The sequence below is a fragment of the Stylophora pistillata genome, chromosome 10 (genome assembly GCF_964205215.1).
Source record: "Stylophora pistillata chromosome 10, jaStyPist1.2, whole genome shotgun sequence".
Classification (NCBI taxonomy): domain Eukaryota; kingdom Metazoa; phylum Cnidaria; class Anthozoa; order Scleractinia; family Pocilloporidae; genus Stylophora; species Stylophora pistillata.
The window spans coordinates 29,792,623-29,811,319 of NC_142528.1; the positions used below are offsets into that span (position 1 = coordinate 29,792,623).

General features: G+C 38.5%; 2 protein-coding genes across 2 annotated transcripts; both read right to left on the minus strand.

The window, feature by feature from the left end:
* Positions 1-409: 409 nt before the first annotated feature.
* On the minus strand, positions 410-6,997 carry LOC111325408 (uncharacterized). Its single transcript, XM_022929213.2, has 5 exons — positions 6,466-6,997; positions 6,219-6,347; positions 3,432-3,470; positions 2,161-2,302; positions 410-1,599 (listed from the first exon to the last, which is right to left on the minus strand). Exons 1-5 carry the CDS (start codon positions 6,667-6,669, stop codon positions 1,244-1,246), a joined length of 870 nt encoding a protein of 289 aa, XP_022784948.1. The 5' UTR covers positions 6,670-6,997; the 3' UTR covers positions 410-1,243.
* An 8,540-nt stretch (positions 6,998-15,537) lies between these two features.
* LOC111325424 (emopamil-binding protein-like) lies at positions 15,538-18,201 on the minus strand. Its single transcript, XM_088735989.1, has 4 exons — positions 17,915-18,201; positions 17,164-17,310; positions 16,386-16,515; positions 15,538-15,723 (listed from the first exon to the last, which is right to left on the minus strand). Exons 1-4 carry the CDS (start codon positions 18,106-18,108, stop codon positions 15,553-15,555), a joined length of 642 nt encoding a protein of 213 aa, XP_088592115.1. The 5' UTR covers positions 18,109-18,201; the 3' UTR covers positions 15,538-15,552.
* Between the last annotated feature and the right edge of the window lie 496 nt (positions 18,202-18,697).

An 18,697-nucleotide genomic window follows, 5' to 3' on the forward strand; every position in this document is an offset into this window, starting at 1 on the left:
GCGTCAGAATACAATGAAGTTACCGCACTACCTTTGTTGTTCTATCAATCCACTTGTTCAAAGAAGATCCTCATTAAATAGTCTTATTTCTGTGCATCCGTATTTGTATTTCCAATACATCCGTATCTAAATAAGGAAAAGTTTTGCAGCAAAATTTATTCAAGTGGACAAGGATATATATGTCTATTCTAATAATTCATGTGGTATTTGCAGTTTAGTTTGTTTTAACGGTCAAAATCGAGGCAGTTGGTTCGTTTGATTTTTTTGCTTGAAATACAGTTTACCAAAAAATAATCTATAGTAAGTGAAACACCATTGATATTTAAGTTTGTTATTTACCCATCCTTCCTTGATGGCTCTCGTATAAAATCGTCACGGAGACCCACTTGTACATGAATGAAAGAAATAGTTTGATAAAACTTTTTAACCTTTTATTTGCTCTTTAAGAACTAATTCAATTTTGGCTAGCAAACTCCGTATTCTATTTACAGGCTTTGACTCAAAGAATCATTTACAAGAAACCAATAAAATTTGCAAGGCGTCACTCCAGCGTGGGAAAGTTTATCCGCATTGCAAACATGCATTGCTCTACCTATACTAATCATCACTAAAACAAGATTTATCTAGGCAAGCAAAAGCGCAGAACATTGTCTTAAAATGCGATTGCTAAATTAAAAGTGTGGTATAAGGAAATCAGTTTTGGCCGGACAACCACTTGTACACAATGACGTAATTTATCCGCCTTTCCAATGTTTCTCAAAAGCTTCTCATCGCTTCAGATTGAAGAATATTGAGAAATGGAGATAGATACAATCTGCCATTCTCAAACAATGAAGAAACTGCGATTAAGTTTTGCTTCTATGTTATTATGTCAACAACACCATTGATTATGTCTTTAGAGTCGTTATTGTTGTGGCCGTGCTTTCCGCTCAACATTTCCAAGTATCCGAGAGTTTAATTTAATTGTTTAGCCCTGTAAGAGCTTGTCTTACAAGGAAAGCACTGGTAATGTGGCTCTGTTATGTCAAGTATTACAGACCATTATATGGCAAGCCTATGACAATTAATGTATTTTAACGAAAATTCTTACCAAACTTTCAATAATCTCTACAGGACGCCTGTGGACGTGCAAATTAAAATTCTGAGAAGAGAATTTTAGAAAGAAAAATGAAATCGCATATCCCCTATTAGTCTTTTCTCATTAACCAGTTATGTCCTGTTTTGCATTCCGGGTCACTTTCTTTCAATTATTTCTCCGTGAGTTTTTCCTCTTATCCTTTCCCCTCCCCGTTCTTGAACGAGATCTGAAGAACTTTTTAGACGTGCATTGGATCTTAAACTGTGTGCAGTCGGACACATGGGTGAATTTCTCGTTCTGGCCAACACAAATGCGAGTACAACCATCAAGAATGCCACAGGATGAATTGCTGTTGGCATTCTGTCTTTTCACCTTCTTCATTTGCCTCCTGAGAACGGAGCTTAGCAATGCACCACCTTGCCTTCTCCTTCGAGTGCGACTTCTCCTTGGAAGGGTTGTATTTCTGTGGGATGTTTTGGGTTTCAACGTTCCAGTGTCAGTGGAAGATGAATTTTTGTTGGCTGATAAAAAAAAAAACACAATTTTAGTTTAAAGGCAATTTATCTCAAGATAATGCCCTTGATATTACTAACAACATCAGTATCAGTTTTTGTGGCATCATAAACAGCGTATTAATCACGAAGTTTCATTTTTTCATTAAAATATCAGTTAGAAAGCAGGTCTAATAATTTGAGTCTTTTTTGAAGACGTAGAAAAAATCTCTTCAGAACTATTGAAACATTAATGATGTAGCTTGTTTGTGTTTAACTATACATCAACTAATTTATCAACATCAATTAAAATATATGATATGAAAACCATGTCGTGACCTCTTTGACCGTCCGTAAGTTATCAACCATTCCAACCCCACCCCTCCCCCGCCCGTCACCTCACTCGATGAATCAGCTGACACAATAATGACAAATAAAAAAAGGATCAACTTAAGAGACTTATTCGGTAGAAGTGTTCCTGGGAGATTCGATAGCTTGATTCTAAAAATAACTTTGGGAGGATTATCTATTGAATGTCTGGACTCTTCCTCTAAGACTTATCTTATCAGGCTAAATTTGATAATCACTTACTTTCATTTCTGCTACTTCCTCCCTCCTCGACAGTTTCCCCGGGTATGAAACGATATACATTGGCGCCATGGCAAAGGCTGCTAACGGCCTCGTCCCAGGTGTAGTCCGTGCGAGGCTTGACATGCGCATTGTTACGACGATTCTGTTGGAAAAGGGCACGCTAGATTCAACAGACGAATATGTAATAATGCAATGGGAGGGGAGGGTGGACTTATATAGCGAACATGTGTTTACATGTTAATACTTAAAGATAAAAGACTATTGTTTTTAGTAATAGTTTGACATTCTTAATGGTCTAGACATTTAAATCACCTGCCCTTAACATGAAGAGGGCTACTCAGAGAAAACTGTATCAGTCCGAGATATTTTAGCAAAGGAAAAACCTTGTCATCGAGTAAAATCTCTCCTTCACAATCCCTAAAGACTCCAAACAGTTTTTTTTTTTTTTTGATAAATCTACTTTTCCAGTCATCTACCCAAGCAAAAGTCTGTCATTTTCGACTTTTCAAGTCTTTGTAAAATATTTTTGTTCAGGACCGCCATGGTAATTGTTGAGGGAATTCTCGACTTCCTTTGATTTACAATGCCAAGAGAAGTTTGTAGGTCAGATAAAACTTTGCTGAAACATGTCTCAATCGTGGTCTTCGCACTCACTCACAGCCTATTTTTTTTTTTCATGGGGGGGAGGGGGCCTTGCAAAACATCCAGTCTAGTCTCATGATCTTTTCACAAATCGCTCTATAAGGATCGCACATGGCGAAGTTGTATGTTATGAGACATTTCTCGGACACGCATGCGTAGGCACTGTCACAAACCAATAATGGACACGCAGGACACAAGATATTGGGCGAAATAAAAGTAAGGGTAAGCACTTGGCTTAAAGTACGTTGATTCCCGCACGTATCAAACGCCCCGCTGACCCTAAATGTCAAGAGGAGAACAACACTCTCAGCTAACTCAAAGCGTGCAGCCTTCCATTTCTGTGTACTTGAAAAAGTTCAGACCTTACCAAAGGTCTCAGTTCGTACTGCAGTGTTTTGACCTTGGAATGTTAGACTTTGCACATGGAAATATCAAGTGTGTTTTCAAGGGTCTTAAACGTGGAATACTGATGATGCACTGAGATCAAGAACCATTTCTTTTGCGACCTTGGGTAAGTTATCATAAAAGTATCTAAAGCTTAGATGGAGTTCTGAGCATGAAAAAAAAATATGTCTAACGTCATAAGATTACGATATAATATGATAATATGATAATTTGAAACCACTTACCGCACGGCTTTCCATCACAGGCTCAATTCGTCGATTGGTCTAAAAAGGAAAGACGGATAATCTGGTTATTGTGCTTCGGCTGAACTCGGGGAAACCAAAGCAATAAAATAATGTAAGCGCTGCATGTCATTTCTCTGAAGTGTCTCAACTACACAGTTTTTTATTTCATTTTTCCTTTTAATCAGCCACCGACTCAGTGGAAACTGAATGAAACTTTTAATTCTTCCATTGCGTTCTCCAACAACCCACAAATCTGATTAGTGGTATTTGGCCATGTTCTATTGCTCCAATACTGGCTCAATAAAGGCTCAGTACTGGTCCGATAAAGGCGTAATACTGGCCCAATAAAGGCCCGATACTGATCCAATAAAGGCTAGTGTGAAAGAAAAGAGATGGCTTTAAGACCTTCAATGACTATCCCCAATTGTTGCAATGCACTTTTAATATTCTTCCCCCTCGCGTATTTCCTCGATCCGAATCAATACTTTCATTTGATCAATCAATAAGGGCAGGGAAGTATACACGGTATTCTTGGTATGGTTAAAAACGAGTTTCAAATGTATCTAATGTAATGGGTGTATTGATCACCGGAAGCAGCTAAAACTCCAAATTACTCTGAATCGAATTTATCCTTGGGGTATCTCTTGCATTAAAAAAATACGTTTTGGATGTTTTCTGTAGTAACAGTTTGGTAATACGCTTAACTCTCAATAAAATAATGCCGCCTTTTTGCTGTAAATTAAATTAATACGAGTAATCCATCCGCAAAATCCCCTAATATCCTTTAATAAAACTCTTAAGACAAGCACGAAAAAAACGCTCAAAATGATGAGCATACAAAGACACGTTGCCATGGCATAGATCCAAGCAGACATTTGCCTAAAATTGCGAATAGTTCTATTTTATCTTTCTCATAGTAAACTTTGCCAGAAATAGCTCTTTTTTTTTGTTTTTTTTTTTTTAAAGAGTCGGCTCGTTTTTTAATCACTTTAACTGGATTACGGTATCCTCCAAACTTAACAGACTTGGAAGACAGTCAAGATTTTTTTTTTTAAGAGAATTACAAACACTGAACTTTGATCTCATGAGACCTCCACTCTTCAGTTCTAAAGTGGAATCATAATGTTCTCTGCTTTTTCCTTTTATTCTTCTTTCCTGTGTCCTCATCCTGGAAGTTTAAGACGCCATTACAAGCTAAATTTCCAGCTTAAAAACTCCATGAGCATCAAAATGAACGGTTCCGTTCAGTGATCAAAGCGCGCATGAGCATAAAAAAGGAAGGTATCTTGAGAAGCTTATCACTCACTGTACAAACGATCTACTTACCAGAGAAACAGTTGGGTTAAATTTTGGTTCCAGTTTGACCCTGTGAAACTTATGCCTTCTACTAAACTATGATTGACAAAATATATCGGCTTACATACTTGCTTTTGAGATAATTTCAGTTGCTTTTTTTTTTGTCAAGAACTTATTTGAAACCAAGACGGCTTACGCGATATGATTTCGACGAATACGCTATGACAGTCTTAACAGCTGTCATTAACCGATTCACAGATAAAACAACTGTATCAGGAAACAGGAACTGACTCCTCCAAGAAATCTCGGCGTACTAACACCACATATAACCATGCGACAGGTTAGGAAATGATTTATCTCCTACAACAGCAGTTGATTATATTAGAACATGAGCAATCGCAAAAGAGTCAATTAATAAGGACATATAACCTATCTTTGACAAGGCCACGTCAAGACAACCATTTATCGATCTATCAACGCGATCCGCAAGTTGATTAAGTTCTCAGTCGGGCGCTTAAAAGTTGTCGAAAAATCATATTAAAAAAGTATTTTGTCTACACTTTCTTTAGAGAGTACGCTTCTATGTACTGTAGCACTAAATTCACGTAACAATAGCTTATGACAAGGAATGTAAGGCAATCATAATGGGTCAACATGTCAAGAACGAAGGAATTTTTGAGGCTTTCCAAACGAAAGGGTCAACGCATGATCAATCATTTCTCGGCATCATCTTGTTTTCCCATGAACGTGAGCGAGAGGTTTCGTCCTGACCTCAACTATTGGGAAGCATCTTCGTTCTTTACAAAATTTAGGAATGTTTTCTGAAAGAGGTAGTATTTACACAGATTGGCGTCTAGTGAGAACAAAATAAATTTATTGTTACCAGGAAAGTTCTTTGCTGATTTATGAGACCTGTAAAAATAGTTACACCCCATCTTTCATGTCTTAGCTCATATATTTGGTTGCACGTGCCTTTCGAATGAAAGGGCATTGTATAGAGTTCAAATTGTTCCCTTGTATTTCCTTGATTTTGCTGACGATGTCGATAAACCTTTGAGCTGTGTAATAAACCTTTCAGCTGTGTAATATGCTGTCAAAAACGTCGTGGATCTTTTGCCACTTAAGAAATTGTTGTCAAGGAATCTCTTATAGTCGGGTTGAATTTTTTTCTCGTGTAAAGCGCGAAAACTTTAACTTACAAATCAGTTTTGTGGTTTCAGCAGAAATAAGCCGCTTCTCCTGAGTCTAGCAGAATTTAATGGAGCATCGACAACCAAATCTCCATACTCGTTTGAAATTGAGTTTAAAAATATCCTAGAAATGGCGTTCTCTTATGTTTGCCTACGCTGCAACTTTCTCCAGAGGCCTTACATTGTACATTTTGTACAATATAGGAAGATCGAAATTCATTACTTGTTCAAGTTCCAAGAGCAAGGAACGTGTGTACGAACGAAAAAGAAAACAGATCTTAAGTGTAGCTACCGGCAGTACCTGCAGCCCTAACAAGAGTAGGCTCCAAACTGTACAGTCGTTCAGATTTTCTTGTCTGAGGTCGGGCGTATCCTCGACGAAACAAACTGGAATTCTTGAACATGTTTCTACCTTCAAACATGCGAAAGCCTACAAAAGGAAAAAACACATGCCAAATTTGAAACCTTTTTCAGATATGAAGGTCATTAAATCTTCGATTTATGATGTAATAACCAAGGCCGTTTCGTACAACTTTGAAGTGTAATACCTTGCTGAGGTCGACAAATGCTTGGAGTTCCAAAATGTTCTTTCTTGAGTTCTGCCCCGACTTACGGCAAAGCTCCTGAAGAGTAGCTTGCTTGTGATCGTCTTTTCTTCCTTTTGGTCGTCTTCTCCTCGATTCCACGGATGGAATGAGGAATAACAACAACAATACGAAAGATAAAGCGACACTAGCTCGCCACAGTGCCATACGGTGCAGTTATAAGACAGCAGGCGTTCACAACTGGCTCGGTTGGTAGGATTGTGAAGATTATGCGGTCGAAGTTCGAGCGCAGTTCAGGGTTTTCTTCTGCGATGTGGACTGCTGGTATAACTGCTGTTAATTTATGTAGCATTCTGAGCCAGCCCAGGGCACTTGTGTCAGCTCGCGATGATGACAATGTCAGATCTTCAAACGATATTAAATATCTGTTTTTCCTACGTTAATGAATATTTCCGGATTCTTGCCAAGAAAATCTCTCCTGCATGAATGCTTCAATACGAGTGTGGTACCGACAAATTTTAGCGTAGAAAGTACTTGACCATGCTGCGTACAAACACTGGAGCTTAAAATCCGTATTACACACTTGTATTTTCTTTTGTTGAAAAACATATTGAATAGCACTCTGAGCAGAGTCCCATGTCAAGAGGTTAAAAGCTCGAAAGAAGCACAAATTGCACGCCTAACACTCTTAGCGCTGAGTCGCTGGAGATGAAAGAAGCTTGCAAACCTTTCATGGAACCTCAGTATCGCTTTTGCCGGATACAAGCACGACATCATAGCGGGAGACACGTCCGTTTTGTGCGGTTTGGAAATAGTTACCGTCCTTGGCATACTTTGTCTTCATTTCACAAGCAGACTTCCAAATTACTGGAACAACACAGTTGACCTCAATTTTCATCGAAAGAATTATGAAATGAAAAGGAGTTTACGGCATCCTTTGTGATATATTTACGAATTCCGAACGAAAGCCAAATTCTTATTTAAAAAATAAACATTCACAGACAGTGTAAACACATTTGAAAATATATTTTTAGAGTTTAGCGATGATAATATGCAACTCAATCTTTTGTTTCATAAACTCCTCATTCATTGAGATGTCTGTTTACAGACACAGCTTTCAAAGTTGATTGAAGATAGTAAATGAGAAGGTATAATGAATGAATATTTAAGATAACATCGTAGTAAGGCGTTGAGGCCTAATAGTTTTCTTGCGATCTTCGTTGTTCGGCACAAACTACCCAATTTCCGCTTGTAGTCAAAGGAAAGCGAATAAAAGCCACACCTTTTAACCGATTATCTTCAGTATCGTGATTAATAATTCTCTAGTTATCGTAACTATGCCCCTGTAACAATTATTAAAACCAAAACAATAATGGATTACTGATGTGCTGTCTAGATGTATTGCAAGGTCGGCCGGTGGTTTAGAAAAGTCCCATGTACAAAAGGGGAGCGTTGGTTTGAGCAGTGTATATGTTTTTTTTTTTTCTTAATTCTAATACCAATTGGATGAGTTTCTGCCAATGCCTTTGATAACTTTGCTTCTTAGTTTAATTTTTGCAGGCTGCTGCTTTCCGTAAATTCCACGTTTGGGCGTTTCTATGATGCGCTGAGGAAAGAGGACAAGTGCGGTCGTACCGGTCCGACATAGGAAGATTTGTTTGCGGAAAAGGCGTGAGAGTGTGCCTGTTTAATTATGGATTATCATGCTGCAAAAGCACTTAATCCTCTCTGAGAGCTTGGAATTAAGGAATCATTGGCGGTCTAATGAAAAGAGGAAAAACTAGGATGGCGGTAGAACAACAAATGCCTTTTTAGGTCCAGAACTGAACTGTTTAGTTTTTCAGATCTACATCACCCCTAGACTGAATACCAAACGTTCACCAAATTCCCTACAGTTTCTGAAAGATTTTGTTTTCTTCTCGAGTAGCTGAGGACCGAATGCTGCTACATAATGATCTAAACGTACTGAAATTGTTCTTAAGGCGACCGATAGTGAAAAAAGGCCTCAGCATGTTTCAATGTGCAGCGTGTACTGTGAGGACCACCACATGACTTCCCTGTTCATTAGCTTTCATTCAACAGGTCGTAAGTTTGTCAACAAAATTATATCTTCAAATGCGATAAGACCACCGCAGACATAAACTCAGCAGAACTGCATCGAGGTTTGGCTAAATAGCTGTCACTTATTTGGACGTAAGCCAAGGTTTTCAGCCTTGACCTTAAAAGATTTTTAGGTTGGTGTCTTGCAGGCGAGAGCGAAAATATCATCATGTCAGTTATAAATAGATTTAGAAAGATGGCAAAGTTTTGAGCTCGGTTATTGAATGAAGAAAGGTGTTACTCACCTGTCACGAAAGTGGGACTGAGAAAAATCTGAGTCCCGTAAAGAGAACAAAACTCAGAACCTCAGATTTCGCCGCAGTCTGATGGTCTACTGCTGAGGTACAACCCGACTCTACGCCATGTTCGACATCTACTAGTACCCCACATTGCGCAAGAAACAGAGACGTTGAAAGCGTCGTGTGTATAAATGGATTGAGAGAGATCGTAGATTTAGCCACGTCGAGCGTCAAGAGTGAAAGAGATAGTTGTATGTTTGTACACACAAAGCCTCGTGGGTAAGCTGGAACGTTCGCATTTCCCATTGATCCTGTGCTTGATTCTACGCATACTTTTCGACCTTTTTTTTTAATTTTTATCCGCCCCATTTTCCCCAGTCAGCCCATAGCAATCCAAGAACGAACCACGGAGAATTTAAAAGCTGCAGAAAGATCCTTTATAATGAGAAATTGGACGTAGAGATCTTGCTAACATTTATAATGATGTGCTCTTTCTTAACGGTAAATAAAGGACTGTGCTGACGGTTACATGATTAATTTGACTCGTGCAAATATCTGTGCTATTCACCGAGATATCTCTTCTGATTTCCTTATTTAATTATAGACATGTAACATGGTTGATTATAATCTGATTAATTCTCTTCTCCAGTGAGTGAATCTCTTTGCTGATCTTTACACAAGTGTCGACCCATCCTCTTTCGCAATTACCATTGATATTGCAACCAGCGAACGCTTCATTGACGGTCAACAAAACGTTAGCCTCAAAATACTGATGAAAGACTTCTTCTTGGGTGTGATTTTTTTTTGTTGTTGTCTTAGCACTTGAAGTATCTACTTGATTTCAGGAAAGTTCAGCCTACTTCCTTAATTAATTAGAGAGACAATAACTCGCCGATGTTCGAACTTATGTCTTCTTCTTGAACGTTGATTTATCTCTCTTCAACATTGCATCAAACACACTTAACCCACTCACTCAACGGAAAAGTTAGAAGTCGTTTCTAACAATATTAGTGATGATTACAAGAAATTCACATTGGCAGTTAATTATCTTGTATCCCAGTTGAATGGAAAGTTTTTCTCAAAGTCCAAGGTCAAAAAAAAATAATTGTCCATCTTCTCATCGAGCCGGTGCTGAGAAAAACTTTCAATTTTGCATACCTGACGCATTTTTTCACTGACGAAATATTCAAGTTTATCTTTACATGACGCATGATATCAGAAAAGATTACTCAACGCCATTTCCTATTAACTGTTTGTTCATTTTTAATCTGTATAAAATTAGTGTAATGCCGTAAAGAAGCTCCATTTTTGGCCATTTTAACCGCAACAGGGCATGGAAAGCGCGGGAATTAACATCTCATCCGCCCAAACCATTGTTTATGATCTAAAAACGGAATATTGCGATGTCGGAACCAGTAATTAAGGCAACAAACAAAATCTATATTAAGGATGCAGCCACCAGAGCAGGTAAAGCAACCTGTCGTGTTTTTAGTACCACTGAATAAAAGCTGTTATTGTTTATGGAAGCCCTCCCCTTTACCGGAGAATCCTGCCTAAAAATTCATTTCTGAAAACGGAATTTAACCTTTTCCGTTATGGAAGAGACGCACCCAAGCTAATTGTTTGTTATCTGAACACGAAATTAAAACTACGTTAACAAGATCAAATAAACAAACCTTACTCAGGGGCGTGAATGAGGCCAGGAGGTACGTCATAAAGAGCCGGGTATGCCCCCAATTGCAGATAAAGAGCTGTCACAGGACCCCCCCGGAAAAATTCCGGGGGTCCTGGTACATACAGTCAGCAAACTTTTGCGGCAAGACGTATCCTGTTTACATTTCACGAAGTCTACGGGAGTTATTTAATTAATCTTATTAGTTGCGCACGAAAACACAACTTTTCAGAACGAATATAGACAAAGCATTTCGATGTTTTACCACAAATTGTAATATTTCGCGAGTTCCTTAATAGCGGTTGCCTTCTCTTAGAGCAAATGCTTTCAATTATGTTTACTCTAAAAATATAAAAAAAATTAAAATAAATTTCAATTTTGGCTGAGTTTTATTCTTAGCCAGATACTGACGAGTTAACCATCTATTATCTCATGGCTATCATGAAATAATACGCATGGTCCTAAATAGCGTTTCGAATTTTCAAGAAATCGATATACTCATTTTTTCTAGCCAACCAACGGGAAGCGTACATCGGTTAATTTTTCTGATGTGATCTCGAAACGTCAGGTCAAACCCGTCAATCAACTTGAAATATCGCGAATGAGATACAAAACAAACTTTCAATGTTATTTTCTTCTTCTTTTTTTTCGCACGCTTCGGAAATGTCTTTATAGCTTTAGTTTGTTTTTTCTGACCGCTTGACCCCACCCAGAGTTTGATTTTATCAACCGGCAACACCCACAAACGGAAATCGCGGAAGTAGCAAAAATACCCTAAGACATATCACGGACTCTTACCCATCCCTCTTCGTGGATACACCAAATCAACTCGACTACATAGTCACTGTAGCATTACTATTGCTTTCTTCCTTATCATTATCAGAGTGGCAATCAAATTTTAAAAAAAAAGCCAAGGGTGTGAACATGTTTTCTTTTACGTTCTCGGAAGCGTACATTGGGATAACTTCGAAGTCTGACCTCGTAGACAGTAAAGGGCGGAAGAATCTTCCCCGCCCGCTTATCTTGTTTCATCCTGCATAGTTACACGAAAAAGTACTAATTTTTTTTTAATTCGTAAGTAAAGGTTAATAATTTGGCCACGTTTCTTAAGTCTTAAGTCTGAACGATTTATAGAATGATACAACTTTCTTGAAACACTTTGTTTTAGATCGATGCTAGCCAAGATATCATTTTATTTTCTGCGACAAAATTTACCTTCTATGTCAGACATACATTTTGGTCAGGAAGAAAAAACTAAAAGTGAACTGAACAAACCAAGTAGTAACGAGGCTGGTTGAAGATGGAGAACATGGACAAAGATTACATCAATTACAAGAATTGAGGTGAAAGTGTTTCATGAAGCAATAGGGACCTTAAGCAGTCAGGACGGCAACGCCAAGGAAGACTTCGATTAAAAAATGAATTTCTACCCTTACTCAGAATTTCAAACATGGCTGGATGAGCTTACTGTCTCATAAGGAGCCACAGCTCAACTTCAGCAGACGTATAGAAGTAGCGTTGAGTTCCAAATGGAAATTAAATTAATTTGCCGTCGCGGTTTCGGTTCGCAGACGACGCAAATTTTGGCGATTTCACGTTGTTGTTTTGCATAGGACGGCTAAGAAATGTACAAAGTTTCAAAACGCACGTGCTGAGCTATTGTTCTGGCAGTTAGATCTCTTGTTTTTCCACGTCCTCGTTACCGTCGCCGTCGTGGTTGCTTAAGGTCCCTAACAACTAAACAGTAACCGGTTGCTACCAGCTTAACGGGAAGTCCATTGTTCCAGAATGTTTAGGGCCACTCATGCAAAGCAGAATTACAACATTGTGCTCTGTTGATAGTAAAACTTTTTAGTGTTTGTTGATCTATTTGTTTACGTATTTTTTATTCTATGACAGTTTCAGATCGTGTCATCCTACCCAGATCGCTCGCCGTTCTGGATCTTAAGGTCCCTACTGTTACCGGGTTGAAACGTGCCCGCGTTATCCTTACAGGTTACTGACAATTTAATTTAACAGAAAAGCAATTAAGGTCCTTGGACACCTTGCAGAGCTTAGAAGAATAGGAATTGAAGGTCTTTCACAGTCTTTTCTTCGTTTTCTGAGGCTTTCTTTTTAGCTGAAGTCGACCTTCCTCCAAACTTTGACCGAAATTATTACAAACGAATATGATCTCCATTACAAAAAAAAAACAAAAAGCACATGGTTCACATGGCACGTGTTGAAAAGCTTTCATTTAGCAAAACTCTTCAAGGAGAAAAGGAAAGCCAGATCTGTTTTCACAAGTAAAGAGTTTACAGGTATAGCTAATACCGTATAGCTAATGCGCAGACTTTCCATAAACCGAACTATACAAACGTCGGCATTTTCTCAAAGAATTCGGGATGATATTTTCACGAGGAATAAAACACGTGGCTAACTGGAATTTTCCGTGCAGAATTGCTACTAAGCTTAAGGGGGGTTTGAAGAAGTCTTGAAAGTTCTGCTAATCCGGGACACAATCGAGGGCTTGCAGAGTTGCCTCCAAGTATCTCAATCCGCTCATTTTTTGATAAGACGATGAAAACTAAGAGATTGTACATCGAAAAAGAGTTACATAACAGTTTACATAACAATTAAAAAACACGCCATTAAAAGATTATAACGTTTTGTTTGAGCCCTAAATGACACCTGTACTGTCAAAACTCGCCGAGGATTACTTTGTCGAGCGATACGTCAAACCGGCAGTCCTTGCTAGGGTGGATGCGAATCAGTTTGGTACTGTGCCGGGGTCGAATACCACGATTGCCCTTATTAGTATGCTGTATTCATGGCTCTGTGATACGGACGGAAATGGAGCAACAGTACGGGCCATCTTCTTTGATTTCTGTAAGGCTTTCGACCTGATCGATCATAAAATTTTGGTCCGTAAATCGATGACTTAGTCTACCAAGTTCCATCATTACCTGGATCACTGACTTTTTGACGTGTAGAAGGCAAAGAGTAAAGCTTAGCCAGGACTGTTTTTCTAAGTGGGGCTTCATTCCATCCGGAGTCCCACAGGGCACACAGCTCCGTCCTTGGCTCTTTGTGATTATGATTGACGATCTGTCGCCTACTGGAAACTGCAATATGTGGAAGTACGTGGATGACACCAAAAGAGCCAGAACAGTGATCTTCAGCGGATTGTTGATGATCTAAGTAGACAGGTAGCTGTAAACGGTTTCCAGTTGAACGAGGGCAAATTAAGGAGCTACGCATCTCATTTTCAAGATCCCCACCTGACTTCGACCCAGTTGTGGTGAATAGTAAGGAGTTAGAGTACGTTCATAAAGCTAAGATGTTAGGTGTCACCTTCTCCGTCGATCTCAAATGGAACGCACATGTAGATGAGATAGTAAAGAAAGTCAACAAGCGGCTTTACTTCTTACGCCGATTAAAGCGCGCCCAGGTTAAGTCTAAGGAGCTCGTTTTATTCTATCTTACATGTATTAGATCTGTTATGATGGAATACGCATGCGCGCTCTTTCACAGCAGCCTACCTCAATATTTAGCAGTTGATTTAGAAAGATGCCAGAGGTGCGCATTACGTATAATATTCCCTGATAAAGAATATGACGAGGCTCTATCGTGCACTGGGCTCATCTCGCTGCATGAGCGGCGCGAGAATATTGCCAACAAGCTCTTTTCTAACGTTCTTGTACCAAATCACAAGCTGCATAAGCTCCCGCCGCCCAGGAATGTATCTAGGGTGGACTTAAGGAAAAAGCGCGCTTTTAATTTACCTGTGGTTCGTACGAACAGGTGCCATGATAGTTTTATCTTTCATCATTTACGCACGCTTTGTATAAGCTGACTCTATCTATGTTACCTAATTTTTAATATTTTAAAAGTATGTTACCATTTTTATATATTTCTTAAATTTGTAAATGAATACGTAATTCAACCTTCGGTTGCAATGTTTTTCAGTTAAACTATCTATCTATCTACTAAATGACTTGGGATGACTTTCCTTAGGTTCATTCCAATACATTTTCTACTGTTGGTTTTGCTGCCACATTGCAATAGGAATGTTCTTGGCCAAGATAAGGGAGGCACATTGGGTTAATGGTTGAGGAAGGGGTCTAGGTTTGATTCCTGGCTTGGTCATTTTTTTACTTTCTTGGGCAAGGAAGTTTACTCTCACCATGTCTCTCTCCATCCAGGATTTTACTTACTGGGTACCGGTGCACTTTCAAGAAAACTTGATAAAATGCTGGAGGGACTGGGGTAGAGGTTAAATATGATGGACTGATGGAGAGATTGGGACAAAGGTTATCAGCGATGGATTGTTGGAGAGACTGTGGTTTAGTTCATCTCCAATGGAATAGAAAAACATACTTATTAATTTTTTGCAGCAGAAAGTTAAGTCCACAACTTTACTTTGCAACTGTTTACTTTAAAGTCATTCATGAAAGAAGGTAATGACTAATTCAAAGTGCAGAACTAGGATACTAACTAAATAATATATCAACTGTGATCTAAAAACATAGTACAAGTATGTAATCTACTGAGTCATGTTCCAAGTGCATATAAATTTTATATGATTAATAAATATCAATTGTAAAAGCAATTGCACATTTTTTTCTTTCGTGGGCATCAAATTAGATGTCAAAAGAATTAAAAGAGATGTGTGGTTATTAACTCTATGAGGTACTTGTTGCCATGACATTTCTTACAAATGGAGCAACACAAGGTAGAGAAATGAATATAATGAAGAGTTTGTTTTGAAATGCAGTCATGATGAAAACAAGGACATGTCATTTGTTGCACTGATCATAAGGTAAGATAGGATATTCTTTCCAAAGATTTCTGATTACTAAAATAAAGACAAGTAGCATGTCAAAGTCTTGTCATAGAAGTGAGAAACCCTGAAAAGCTTTCCATTTCCAGATCTCTGCATGTACATGTATCTGTGTTGTGGAAAATTAATAACTTTCCAAAGCATAAAAACATTGGGATGTTCTCGTTAATGAAAAATTACAAAACACGCACACACACATGCATAAAAAAAAGTCTTGTGAGACACAATGCCAGAGAGCACCATCTGTTTCGTACCCTTTAATTCCGTTTCTTGGTACTCGAGCGAGGAGTATTATAGACATCACTCATTTCCCTCAATGTCTGATACATGATTAAGGATGGAACAAAAATCCAAATAGAGTTAGCAAAAACAAAGATTGTCCAGAAGTAGAAGACCTTCTCAAAGCTGTCAAAGGAAGGGGGCCAGTCCTAAAAATACAAGAAAAGATAAACTTTAGGGGCAGGTAGCGTATTGATTTGATTTATGGCTGGAAGTCTTTCCTCTATACCAAGTAAACCAGATCTTGGAGATGTGTTTTGAATTTAGATAGAATGGATGCTATGGAGAGCTCAGTGTAGTGATAAGAGTGAGGAGTCAAAGAAACCTTTCAAGCTGAAACAGCCAGCCTCTTAAATCATCATAATTACTTTATTTGGAGAGTGCCTCAGTGCTCTGCCAGAGGCAAAGGTTTTACTGCTTAGACTGGACCAGTGCCCAGGATCCTAAAGTCGCTGAGAAGAATGCACAGCCTGTTTAGTAACAACTGTTTGGAAATGGTTTAGCATTCTAGACCTCTCGTGTAAAGCCTAAAAACCAAAGACACCCATCTTTTTCACATTAAATATTAAAATGGTTTGAAACTCACAAGAGAAGGACTAGAGACCCTCTGTGTTGTGGCTTTCTTTATTGTGGATGGATGAGAAATGCGAAGAAAAATTAGATAATAAAGATCTTTGAATAATCTGAGGGTAAATGGTAAAAGTATTTGCTTCTCTTCACTTTGTTCAGTTATTTGCTTCACATTTCATTTCCCCTGTTTCCCAATCTCACTGCTCATATGATTGTTTACATAGATGTAAAATGAGCTTACCAGTGGAACATTCTTGAAACCATCATACACTTCTGTACCAACATACATAAAAGTACCCATGAGCTGAAAGGTTGATGTGATGATTGACATAAAATGGCGCCACCAAAGGTCTTTGACAATGGCTCTATACCTGCAGAATTATAACGAACATTTTTGACACTGTATTGTACATGAATATGTTTCATCAATGGTGGCTTGCCTCTTAACACTTTTACTTCCAAGATCTCACTAGTAATTTTCCTTACTTTCTCTCATACAATACTTAAGATGCTAGTTCAAGAATTCGGTATTGGATCAGCTAATATTTCCCTGATTGATATTTCAGGAGGCGGCATGGCCGAGTGGCTAGGGTACTGGACTTGTAGTCCGGTGTCCCGGGTTCAAGTCCTTCACCCTGCCATTCATTAGATTTGTTCTCAGTTGTCCCTAGTTCAACTCCTCAGCTGCACTCTGTAAATAGCCCACTGGTCTGCCTCCTGCCAGTGGGGATTTTTAAGCACTTAGTTAGTCCACATTGTGGCTGAAAAGCCCCTTAGGGGGAGCTTCAATTTATGTATTTATTATTATTATTATTATTATTATTATTATTATTATTATTATTATTATTTATTCTCATCACTTGTCTGCTTGATATTTTTTCACATATAGTAGAGAGAAATCCTCTCTTGATTACTCAAAGGAGTTAAAGGGTTGAGAAAATGTTAGTCTGAAATAAAGCTGCCTGACAAGTTTGTGTCCGGATACAAAATCCAAACTGTGTAGATTTGAAATTGCATACCATAGAATACAAAGAGGCCCCATGAAGACTATTTCTATATATGAAACCATCATCACAGTTGGATCCTTGGTTTTCCAATAGCGGGCATCTAGTTTTCCATACTCAACAACCATCCACTTAGGTCCACGACCAGTGGTGCCAATGACCCTGTAGAATTGAATATCAATCATCTCTTTCAGTGTGGTAAATATTAGTTACAGTCTTAAAAGTCACCTCAGATTACAGAAAAATATTTAACAACACTCTCTTAACCAACCAGATGCAAAACTAAAAGCAGTTGCAAAATGGTTATTACCAATGTCCTGTCCTTGAGTTTGTTCACTTAGCAGGAGTTCCCATAGGCTTTTTGTTACTTTGACTTCGTGGTGATTACTTAATAAGTTCCAGTTCATTTCAGTCAACTGATGTCAGATTTTTTTGTGTGTGGGGGGGGGGGGTGGGGGGTGGGGTAGGTTTACACAGGTTTAAAGTTTAAGGCAGAGCAAGACAGAGCCAAGATACTGATCCTAAGGTTTTACTTTCCTGAGCTAAACACTTGTTACGTTCTATATAAATTAAGTCAATAATTTAAAGTTATTGAAGATGTTCAACTTTCTGCAAAATAAGATCACGATCAAACGGAACCTTCACCTGTTGAATCAATGTCCCAATGTCCATACAATTATTTCCTTGCGAACACCAAGTCCAATAGACTTGTTATATTTTTCAGATACTCAGCAGGCAAATTACTCAAAGAAAGTTGCTTCCTTACCCATCCATCCAACAATGAATTATGCAGCCATTGAACAGAGCCCACCATGCAAGGGTCGTGTGTTCACCTCGAGGAAAACCGGTCCATGTGAAACATATCAGCAACAGCACCACGGGAATCACATTGACAGGATCTTCAATGTCTTCTACGAAATATTTTGCTGTTTCTAACACTTTGGATGAATTGAAATCCATCTTCTAAATTCTGACGAGCACAAAAAAGTCCGCCAAATTTCCTTTGATTGAACCGAGTCTGCGCGTCTTCATTCTTGCGTGACCAGATCGCGTGACTTCAGCTAGAAACTAACGAACACACCTATCGAAACTTTGACTACTGAGCAAACCACATATCAAGTGAAATACAAATCACTAAATTTCCATCAAACTGCTTTATCAAAAAGTTTCAAACAAGGTATACTTCATTTCTTTTGTGTATAGAAGCGATATACGGACTATTAAAGTCAGGTTTTTCATTGTGCAAAACTACGGTCTTTCTACAGCTTGAAGCAGCTCGGAGGCAACAGAAGCAGCAAAAATAAACCATACAGGGGCTTGGATGGCCCATAGGAAAACCCTGACGTGGCTCCTCCAACACTTATTTCTAGTCCGCTCACGAATAATTTCACCTCTTCAAATTTATTTCTTTTTTCCAACTTTCAAAGTAAAAGTAAGCGAATTACCTTTCAACAAAGCCATGACAGTGAGCAATATCACCTTACTTTTAACTACTCCGAACGCGATGATCAATAACGGAACACTATTAACCTCTGATGACCAGTTCTGT

Bases quoted from the DNA above. Each gene is read 5' to 3' on its own strand.
- LOC111325424 (XM_088735989.1), bottom strand. From the start codon at position 18,108: ATGGATTTCAATTCATCCAAAGTGTTAGAAACAGCAAAATATTTCGTA. The intron at 16,516-17,163 runs GTATGCAATTTC...ATAATTCTGCAG, and splicing joins GGGCCTCTTTGTATTCTATG to GTATAGAGCCATTGTCAAAG. The intron at 15,724-16,385 runs GTAAGCTCATTT...TTGTATTTTTAG, and splicing joins GTTTCAAGAATGTTCCACTG to GACTGGCCCCCTTCCTTTGA.
- LOC111325408 (XM_022929213.2), bottom strand. From the start codon at position 6,669: ATGGCACTGTGGCGAGCTAGTGTCGCTTTATCTTTCGTATTGTTGTTG. The intron at 3,471-6,218 runs GTACTGCCGGTA...TTTCCTTTTTAG, and splicing joins TACTCTTGTTAGGGCTGCAG to ACCAATCGACGAATTGAGCC. The intron at 1,600-2,160 runs GTAAGTGATTAT...TTTTTTTATCAG, and splicing joins AGGAAGTAGCAGAAATGAAA to CCAACAAAAATTCATCTTCC.